The sequence below is a fragment of the Poecilia reticulata genome, linkage group LG4 (assembly GCF_000633615.1).
Source record: "Poecilia reticulata strain Guanapo linkage group LG4, Guppy_female_1.0+MT, whole genome shotgun sequence".
In the NCBI taxonomy this organism is placed as follows: Eukaryota; Metazoa; Chordata; class Actinopteri; order Cyprinodontiformes; family Poeciliidae; genus Poecilia; species Poecilia reticulata.
The window spans coordinates 20,957,756-20,967,349 of record NC_024334.1 but is presented as its reverse complement, the minus strand read 5'-3'; the positions used below and the strand labels follow the sequence as shown (position 1 = coordinate 20,967,349).

The following is a 9,594-nucleotide window of genomic DNA, read 5'->3' as shown; positions in this document are numbered from 1 at the left end:
ATTTAGTGAATACTGGAAAGAGATGCAACCACACGTGTGCTGATTGCAGAGTCTGGAAGCCATCGGCCGGGCAAGATTGTCTGAATTATGCTGCTGAGTAAAAACCAGAACACCTTCAGATGTGTGGTTTTGGCAAAAAAAAAAAAAAAAATGATGCTAACTTAAAACTTATGAAACCTTCTTGTAGATGTTAATTTAGTGGAAGGCAGAGAGTCAAATCAACCAGCTTCTGATTTACAGCCACTGAAATAAAAGCTGATCTGAATGCAAGAGCTGTTAGAGGCCAGAACATGTGAGTGAACCCACAAAAATAAAACACAAACTTTTTTCTCAAAAACTTTGCAGGTTTTTTTTTCCCCCAGGTGTCCCCAGCCAGCTCTTCTGATCTCGGCCCCAGAGGCCAACTTCTAAAGAAGGCCGACCTCATGAGCGAGAAGAAACATGAAACCTTTCAGAAAAATCAACCTGCAGACATGCAAGACCCTCTTGATGTTCACACAGGAAGGAAGCAAGTCAACACTGCTACTGCTATTACCCCTCGTTCTGTTAGCCAGACTGCACATTTTCGCACTCTACTAACCCGACTTTGTGGTGTACTCTGCAACGAAGGGATTAAAACTGAGAAAGAAAAAAAAAAAACGAGACTAGTCAGAAGAAAAAACATGCATATTTCTCTTGCAGGTCTATGAATAAGTCATTTAATTACAAATTCACATGAATAAAAGCTTGAGTCTGACATTGCTGCCTCTCTGCCTTAGTGGAATCTATGATAGTGAAGCTCACAATCAGCAGAATTATGCAAATACTTTCCAGTGGTCATAATCAAAACTAGCGTGGGGGTTCCACCCAAGGCAGAATATACTCAATTACGAAACACAGTCAGATTTCACAAAAAACATTCATCATTTTACTTTTGCTTCAACACACAGAAATCGGCTTAATACATTCCTTTATTATCTTTTTTTTTTTTAAACACCCATCCTATATTACAGGCATACAGACAAAAATAAATACTGAAAATGCTACAACTAAATCAGCATCTTAGTGTCAACTAACTCGACATTTTCCATGAAGGCAAAAAAACTGAGGTGTAAAAATGCTGTTTATTTCTCTGTGCTGTTTTGCTTTGAGCTGCCAATGAACAAAAAAGTGCACCGTCATCTTTGGGTTTCTATATTGCAAAACAGAATATATATAGTCCAGGTATAACGGATAAAAAAAACATACAATCAAAGGATCTCTTTGTGGAAGTTATGAGTAAACTTCCCTCCTGATTCAGAGCAAAACTACTGCACAATGAAACAAAGCCGGAACAATTGAAACTCTTCAGATCTTGTACAGACCGAAGAAGTTGCCATAATGTGAGTGGCTGAGATAGGTCGGGTGCGACACGTTCACGTAGACCCTGTCGAACTTCATCAGCTGCAGGCCACCGCCGAGGTAATTCTCTGCAGTCCACGGGCTGTTGGGTTTCTGGACGCAGAAACCTGACCTGTGGGCCTGCATCAGAGTCAGGAGTTCGGACTGTCCCGCCCGCCTCACGAACACGACGTGATCGAACGAGGAGGTGGGCTGGCAGTTATTGAAGATCAGCTCCACTCGAGAGTAAACGTGGTAGAGCCCCGACTCGTTGACCTGCAGGGCGCCGTCTTCGATTTTGTAAGCGACCGACCCAGAGGTGAAGGCCTGGCCTGCTTTCGGTTCCCATCGCAAAGTCATTTTGAATGGATGATGGTCAATGCGCCCTGCAAGGGAGACGATTACATTAAGCAACGTGGACTTAAGAAAATCAACGATTCGTCTTCGGGTTAATAGGAACCTCACCGAGAACATGAGCTGCAGGTTTCTTGGTTTTCTCTTCTGTTTTCTCTTCTCCGTTTGAGTCGGGGTTGTAGAGACCTGAAATGGCCATCAGATTAGCTCACATCAACTGTTTTTGTTCACCATCAAGAACATTTTCAACATAAAGGACGGCTGCGTGTGCAGAGAACACAGTGTTCGCATACCAATTTGCTTCTGGGGTCCATGAGACTCAGTCACGGGGTCAGGTTCAACCTTGAGGGAAATAAAAGAAACAGAAAGTCAATACCACATCACACAGGAGACGTGCATCTCAGTTTTTTTTTTTTTTGTAAAGCTGAAAGCTGTGCCGCGGCACATGTGAGATAGAGGATATCCTGTCTGAATGGACGGGTGACCACAGTGGAACAGCAAGAGGCTCTGGCTTGCATTTTAAATGTCAGAGTTCACAAGTGAAGCTATTTTCATTTTCAAAGGTTTCAAATTAATTATTAAACTTTGCAGGTCTGCCCAAACTTTCCAGCCTTGGTTCCATTCTCCCACCTGACACCTCCCAGGTACCACCTCCATATGTAAAGACACTTTCAGGTCTTGCTACTGAACAGTGCTCACAAACACATGAGTCTTGGCAAACATATTTGTTCCTTATCAATAAAAAGAGCTTCAAGAAAATATTCTACACAATGCAAAATCCAATTTTAAAAAAATAAATTCTGTAGTGTGCGCGCGTGTGTGTGTGTGTGTGTGTGTGTGTGTGTGTGTGTGTGTGTGTGTGTGTGTGTGTGTGTGTGTGTGTGTGTGTGTGTGCCAGTCCTTACCCTATTTTTGAGTTTTTCCTGGAGTCTCAGGATCTGCCAGGCTTCAAAGCCCAGGGCTGCGAACACCAGCAGGAACAACATCAGCACTATCATGACCAGGCTGCAGCTGACCCCCATGCAGCCTCGGCTCTTGCTGCGGCTCCTCACACTCTCCCGGGCCTGCGGGAACGACCAGCAGGGGATGAGGTTCGGCTGCGTCGCCGACTGGCCCCGACCGCCACCCTCGTCCACCAGGAACACCTGAGGGATCGGGTACCTCTGGTCGTAGCTCATGGTGCAGGACCCTACTGGGAGGACGAGTTGTCTGCGAGTCTGACTGCTCTGAACTGAAGGAGGTGTGGACTTGTGTCTGAGAAACCCTTTTCACGTCGAACCCAAGAAGCTGTCAGAGCATTCACCACCCACTGCCTCCCACGCCTCCCATTTAGTATTCAACACTAAAGTTCCTCAATTGAGAAGCAGCCACTCTGATTAGTTACACAATCTGATCTGTTTGGTTTTGCTTCCTAATCTTTCTCAACATAACCAGGTGACTTTGGATCTATGTGCAAACCTTTCTTTATATAGTTATGTAGGTTAGCTGCACGAAAGGAAATTTGAGGTCTAGCTGACCCCTACCTCACTAACCACCCTCTCCTCTTCTACATAAAGAAACCTGTTCACAAATTCCACGAAAGGAAAGATTAAGCAACGTCGCCCGTCGGGAGGCGTTTTTCAGTCGAACGCAAAAATAGCTGACCCTCTTCTCACCGAGTCGGACTCCGACCCAATTAAACGTGTTTTCTGATGCATTCTTTATCTGTGTCAGGGTGGATGGGTGGCCCTGCGTGTTGGTAAACAGTGATGCAGCAGTTTCAAAAGCACACCGCGTGTTCTCGGTGGGAAGAAGCGGCTGCCACATGAAAAGGAACGAGCTCCGTGCATTGGCTTGTGTGCTGTCTGCTTCACTGAGACTCGTATAGAGACGATCACTGAAACAGATGAAGCACAAAGCCGGCACATTATTCTGAGACAGCTTGCAGGAAGGAGCACATGAGCCAGGCTTCCTTCCACCGGACTGGCACCCCATGCTGCTGCTGCGGTCTTCACACCAGTTTGGGTTTGTTTCGTTGGATATTGAGCAAGTGCAATGCGGCTTCAGTTGCGGATGCAACACTTTCCACTTGCAAGACTACCTGTTGTCAAAAGAAAAGTAAAGACATGCTGATGGCATATCTTGAGGTCTTTTCAAAGCCCCTTGGGTGGTTTGGCTAAAAAAAAAAAAAAAATCTTGTTTTCAGATGAAAAGATAAGTGAGAAATTCCTGTATATGATATTTTGTGCAGTATCTGTGAAGCAAGTAGACAGGCATACTGAAACTTCACTCCATGCTGCAAATGGAGGCAAACCACATTTCATGTCAAGTGAAGAGAAACTATTCTCTTGTGAGGTCTACCTGTCATCTACACACAAAAGCCTCCTGGGTTTCCACAGCAAGGTGAGCGTCAGAACGGCGCTGCAAACATTTTCTTTCGTTTCTCCAGGCCGAAGCAGCCGAAGGGAAACCCAGCTCGCAGCGCGCACACGCAGCTCCCAAGTTAAAGGGCAATTACGTCAAGCTTAACCATAAACTTCACAGACTGCCGGTAGCCTGCAAGCTGATGTGCCTGTTTCCCAGAAGTGTCATGCTGAAAGAGGCGCTCGCAGCAACACTAGCGGCATCAGCACCCAGCCGGCGAGGTGGGAGGGTGGGGTTTTGGGGTCTAACCAGCAGGCTGCTGCTCCAGTTATTATAAGCAGGCGAGTGTAATAAAAACGAATCTCTGAATCAGCAAGCGCGTTTCTCAGTCATTTTGTTTCCCACCGTCTTCCTCTCTTTGGCTGCAGGTAGCTGTGGTCTGGGTGACTGATGACACAAATAAAGCAGAACAAATGACAACGAAGTTCGTTACCTGGAGAGAATGACACTAAGTTGGTTCTTTTTTTTTTTTTTGAAAACGGATATTTAGTTTTGCACGGCACATTTGATGAATTACCATTTCATAAGAGGTTCCTGGCAAACGCATTTGTGCCATGCGAAATCTTGTGATGACAAAGCAATGCACTTTAATATATTGAATTTGGATTTATGTGATAGACCAACATGAAGCAGCACATAATTAGTGAAACAAAAGAATAAATACACATATATTTTAGTAAGAATATGCATATTCTTACTAAATAAACTTTCACAAATAAACTGCATTCCTCCCTTCAGGTTTGTCCAGTGTTAAAATTCATTAATCTTCTTATAAACTCTGCCAGCTTCCTTTTCTCCAAGAAAAAAAACCCACATAATGATGTGGCCACCACCGTGCTTCACTTTAGGGCACACCTGCAGTGAATGTCAATATGCACATTACACATTAGTAGCTATTTTGTTGATATTCAAAAACATGATGCAAATGTAATGTTTGGCACTGTTACTTTTATACTTACGTGCAGTTATGTTTTGAACGTCCAACTTTGTTAAATGCATTTTTTTTCTCATCCTGGTGCTGAGGGTGGGCACTGCAAGATGTGCAATGGTGTGCAACATGACCACAGACAGGAAGTGCTGATCGGGCAACACTAAGTGCATTTCTGTCAAGAAGAGCACAGAACGGCCATTTGCCCTGAATTAGTTTATATCAATGTATGCATCAGTTTTTATTTATGCATTGAATCATTGACTTGAAGTTCTGTTTGGTGTCTAACTAGATGTTTGTATTGTTTAGTTTAAGTTTGTTTTTTTTTTTGGCTATTTTGTGCCAAACTGCTCAGCTCAGTCAGTTTTTTTTTTTTCTTCATCTTTGTCTTTTGTTGGGTAGCTCAGTTTTTTTTATTAACCAGTTTACAGTTGGTGTTAAACTTAAACTTTGTTCAGTTTGTTTTACCTATTTTAAGGACATTGTTACCAATTGTTATCAATTGAATATTTTTCTTTTATTTTCAGGTAACTAAACTCAACTTAAAAAAAATACATTTATATCCTCATGTCTTACATGTTCAGCCTGTTACAGAAGGTGTTTTCAGGATGGCTTATGAGGTTAGTTCCCAAACACACAACCTTTTGAAGGTGAATATTAACTTGGATTTTATTTGACATTAGCATGCTTGTTTTATCTTCCAGGCAAAAATTTATTTCTGATATCTTTCTTTTTTGTCACGTTTCCATGCAAGTCAGATCTGCGGATTGAGTGACTAAAGATTTTCATGAATGAATTATGGATTTGTGCAGCTCCCCCTGAATTACCATAATCATCAGAGCCACTTCTGAATAATGTCATCGTTGCCTTTTCAGTGTAGGAGGTGGGGATGTCATGCAGTGTTTGCAGTTTAACCACACTCTTTCCATTCCTGGTCGTTGGACTAAAATGTCTGTGCAAGATGTTCGAAGCTTTGGGTCCTCTTTCTTTAGTTCCACAAACGTAAACTCTATTTATTATTTGCATTTGGATTTTACGCAAATAAAATCCAAGGTGTATGAAGGCACACCTCACTTTTTTAGCTCTCTTTTGTAAAATTGTTGCAAACCGTGCATCACTTCAAAGTTATGAAACAAAAATTTCAAACCGCTGCCACATTGTTTGAAGCCACAAGGCTCTTTCTGTTAGACTATAACAACAAATTACAGTATTGTACTTAGGTCACAACCAAACAGTAGAAGGTAATTAAGCCCCCACTAAGACAAAAAAGTCATTTGAAAGTGTCACCTATATTATGAAATAGTACATCAGAGGAAAGCTCTCAGTAGAACTGTTATAATTATTCATTTTATTTTTATTATTATAACTTATTTTAGTGCTCTCTGTGCTTCCATTTGTCTTTAATTCTGGCATTTAGAATAAATCTTGTTTTTCTAAAACTGATTTTTTTTTTTGCAATGCAAACATAGATCTGATCCAGGCAAACCAACTCAGCAACAGTTCTGTTCAATTTAATTCTTTTCTGTTTTTTATTTTTTGCCTATGCTATGTTCTTGTAACTAATGTAGCCTGTAATTCAAGAACAAAGATATGTGCTTTAAAGAAATTTGACCATCATTACAAAATATAATATTTTAATTTAGGTTACACACTTTTTAACAAAACCAATTTAAAAAATCACTACGTGTTAGTGTCCTCATCAGAAGAGGAGTAACAATCAAGTCCCAGGATGTGTCCACTCTTGTCCTCCGTTAGCTCCGAGTCAGACGCTGCTGCGCAGCTCGAGTTGTTTTCTTGAACAGCGCTTTGTTCCGTTTTCACCACAGAACCACTTGTGGGCTTCTCATTTCTCTCTGGGCTCCAGCTTTTAAACTCAACCGTTTGCTGTGAGTGGAACTTACTGAGGTTGGGAAGGCCAGACTGCAGCATCCTGGCGAGGTTCTGTGTTTGGGTGGAACTTTGGCGCAGAGCCGGTCCTCTGAACGCAGCTGCAGCCACCGCCAGTCGCGTCTGGTCGAAGGAGAGCGGCTGATCCTGGACTGAACTTTCATCTGAGACGGCGCTAGTGGGAACGAGGCTGTGAAGCCTGGTGTCTGAAAAGCTGCAGGTCGCCGCTGTTGCTAAGGACCGAAAACATCCAGGAGAATCGCTTGCAGAGTCACTCTCACCTCTGCTCTTCTGGCTCCCTTCATCATACAGCTCATTAAGTCGAGGGTTTTTACCTATGAATAAGAGACATAGAGACAGTTAATCATAAGTAGTTTGTGAGATTTCTCTGCAACTCAAAACATAATATAAAAAAAACAACAACTCTGCTGTTTGAGCTTGTTGGTGTGACGGTGATATGTTGCACTATGTGGCATTCAGCCGTGGCTCAAAGGATATAAATAGAACTGATTTGCATATGATTGAAATCTACTGAACTACTGTGCGAGTATGTCTTAGATTATCCAGCATTAAATTTTTCTTCGTACATATAAAGTTAAAGAATCAAGCTACATCATATACAGTTCCTTACAAACGTGAGACAGAAGTATACCAAGCACTTGTGAACAATGTAATTATTTAAAACAGCTGAATATTCAGATATGTGCAGGCAACAGAGTAGATTTAACCTTAACTTTTACTCATTGCTCATTTCTGTAGCATGCACCGAAGCTGCCAATATTGTGTTTACAGCAGTGGCGTACTGGCATACAGCAGTGTTTAAAGTATATTTAGTGGTTTCTAAATAAGCTTTAGAAACCACTTATTAGTTTCTAAAGCTTATTTGGAAACTAATAGGTGGTTTTTCAGGAGAGCAAAGCAACTAAATTAGTCATCAGACAGTCTAGATACTGGCACTTTCATTTCCTGTGACAACCAAAGCACTGACCAGCATTTGGTGGGTCTTGAGTCTCTCCTCTCCGTTTGCTGTAGGCTCTGGGAGTCCACGGTTTGTGCTTGCATGAGGGGTCTAGAGCTCGTAGCTTGCGTAAGAAGCTTTTGTATTCTTTTTCCAAAGCCTCGATGTGCAGCTGGAACTCAGCTATCTTCCTCTCCGGGTAATGAGGAAGCTGGGATTGCTGAGGAGTGGACAAAAACAAAACAATGCAGAGTACTGGGTCAACAAACAAGGACCGATGATCCCTTTACAACTCACCAAGCAGCTCTCTTACCTGCAGGTAATACTCGATCTCACTTTTGATGCTGGGAATCCACTTTTTTACAGACGGAGCTGAATTGAGAGTAGACTGTGAAGGGACGTGGTTTAAAGTTTATTCTTCGTTAAAGAGTTCGGCTTCAATGGCTTTAAGAAAACATTTTATTAGATTCATTACCAGTTTGGGTCGACGCTTATTTACATCTTTAAGCCGTCCCTCTGGAAAATAAATGTTTCATTAGTTCACCTGCTCAGAACAAAGCAACACAAAAAAAACCGCTACTTCATGTGGGATATAGATTTAGAATAATAATAATACTGTATCCCTGCATTGACAGCAACAACTTAGCACGAGTGAAGCTAACAGGTAAAGCTAGTTGATTGGAAACTCGCAGGGTTCTTATTAGCAGAATATGAATAAAATGGCGCCATGTTCTACAGACGGTAACTATTTACCCTCTCTCTCTTTCTGTAGCCACAGTCTGTTCAGTCTTCCCTGTTGTTTCTCCTCGTTTCTTGCCATGGATTGAAGTTGCAATATTGAGCCGCGACTCAGCCAAAACAAACTCACGTGATCTACAACAAGTGCCACGTGATACCAAAGGAAAGTTGAGTCTTAAAGGGGACGTGTCTGTAAATCTAAATGGCGGCTGGGACAGAGCAGCTCGTTCTGTAAAATATGGAAGGAAAATAACAAAAGGTTATTGCTGTGAAACAAAAGCTGAGCTGGGTCCAAGTAAAAGGTGTGGCAGCCTTGAGAGAATTATGAAGAAAGGCTTATTCAAATATTGAGGGAGATTCACAGGGCATGCACTGTGACTGAAGTCAGTGATTCAAGAACCATCACTCACAGAATTATCCAGGACATATGGACACATTTTGGATTCCATAGAATATGACAAACACAGAAGAAAATATTTTCATATCTTGAAAAAGTTTGTCTTATTACAGCATTCTCTTTGTTTTACTCCAGATTCCACACAGTGTCCACAAACATGGCTGTTAAAGGAATTGCTCACTCTTTCCCTTAGGTATAAGTGTGTCCATGTGTCTCTGTGTTGCTCTGTGATGAACTGGCGACCTGTCCAGGGTGTATCCTGCCTATCTCTCTATGACTGCCAGGGATAGGCACTGAGGCCTGTCACAATAACAAATTTTGCTGGACGATAAATTGTCCAAGAAAATATTGCGATAAGCGATAATATTGTTGTTTTGAGACCATTTTCAAGTAACAAAATGGCAATGATATAATATTACAAGAACACGTTCTCAAAGATTAATACATTTTAAATTTTAGTCAACATTTAATACTGGAACTGGAAGACATTTTAAATATCCCCCCCAAAAAAGTAAACAAATAAATAAGACAACAGAAACTACAAATTAAATGAATTATGAAGTCTCTGTA

General features: G+C 41.7%; 2 protein-coding genes across 3 annotated transcripts; both read right to left on the bottom strand.

Annotated features, from left to right (window-relative positions):
* Nucleotides 1-688: 688 nt before the first annotated feature.
* faslg (Fas ligand (TNF superfamily, member 6)) lies at nucleotides 689-4,489 on the bottom strand. The gene is made up of 4 exons (XM_008407332.2): nucleotides 2,619-4,489; nucleotides 2,007-2,055; nucleotides 1,825-1,899; nucleotides 689-1,745 (listed from the first exon to the last, which is right to left on the bottom strand). Exons 1-4 carry the CDS (start codon nucleotides 2,889-2,891, stop codon nucleotides 1,327-1,329), a joined length of 816 nt encoding a protein of 271 aa, XP_008405554.1. The 5' UTR covers nucleotides 2,892-4,489; the 3' UTR covers nucleotides 689-1,326.
* Nucleotides 4,490-4,580: 91 nt separating this feature from the next.
* On the bottom strand, nucleotides 4,581-8,784 carry LOC103463759 (uncharacterized). 2 transcript variants are annotated; one of them, XM_008407334.2, is made up of 6 exons: nucleotides 8,643-8,784; nucleotides 8,365-8,405; nucleotides 8,203-8,277; nucleotides 7,920-8,109; nucleotides 6,946-7,266; nucleotides 4,581-5,219 (listed from the first exon to the last, which is right to left on the bottom strand). In XM_008407334.2, the coding sequence occupies exons 1-6, from the start codon at nucleotides 8,707-8,709 to the stop codon at nucleotides 4,996-4,998; spliced, it is 918 nt and encodes a 305-aa protein (XP_008405556.1). In that variant the 5' UTR covers nucleotides 8,710-8,784; the 3' UTR covers nucleotides 4,581-4,995. The 2 variants fall into 2 exon arrangements, with proteins under 2 accessions (XP_008405556.1, XP_008405557.1); XM_008407335.1 differs by lacking the exon at nucleotides 4,581-5,219 and having other exon boundaries at nucleotides 6,662-7,266; nucleotides 8,643-8,779.
* Nucleotides 8,785-9,594: the final 810 nt, after the last annotated feature.

Coding starts and splice junctions, on each gene's coding strand:
- faslg (XM_008407332.2), bottom strand. CDS start 2,891: ATGAGCTACGACCAGAGGTACCCGATCCCTCAGGTGTTCCTGGTGGAC. Junction 1,900..2,006: donor TGGACCCCAGAAGCAAATTG/GTATGCGAACAC, acceptor TGGCCATTTCAG/GTCTCTACAACCCCGACTCA. Junction 1,746..1,824: donor ACCTGCAGCTCATGTTCTCG/GTGAGGTTCCTA, acceptor TCTCCCTTGCAG/GGCGCATTGACCATCATCCA.
- LOC103463759 (XM_008407334.2), bottom strand. CDS start 8,709: ATGGCAAGAAACGAGGAGAAACAACAGGGAAGACTGAACAGACTGTGG. Junction 8,406..8,642: donor GCTACAGAAAGAGAGAGAGG/GTAAATAGTTAC, acceptor TTTATTTTCCAG/AGGGACGGCTTAAAGATGTA. Junction 7,267..7,919: donor TCAAGACCCACCAAATGCTG/GTCAGTGCTTTG, acceptor TCTTATTCATAG/GTAAAAACCCTCGACTTAAT.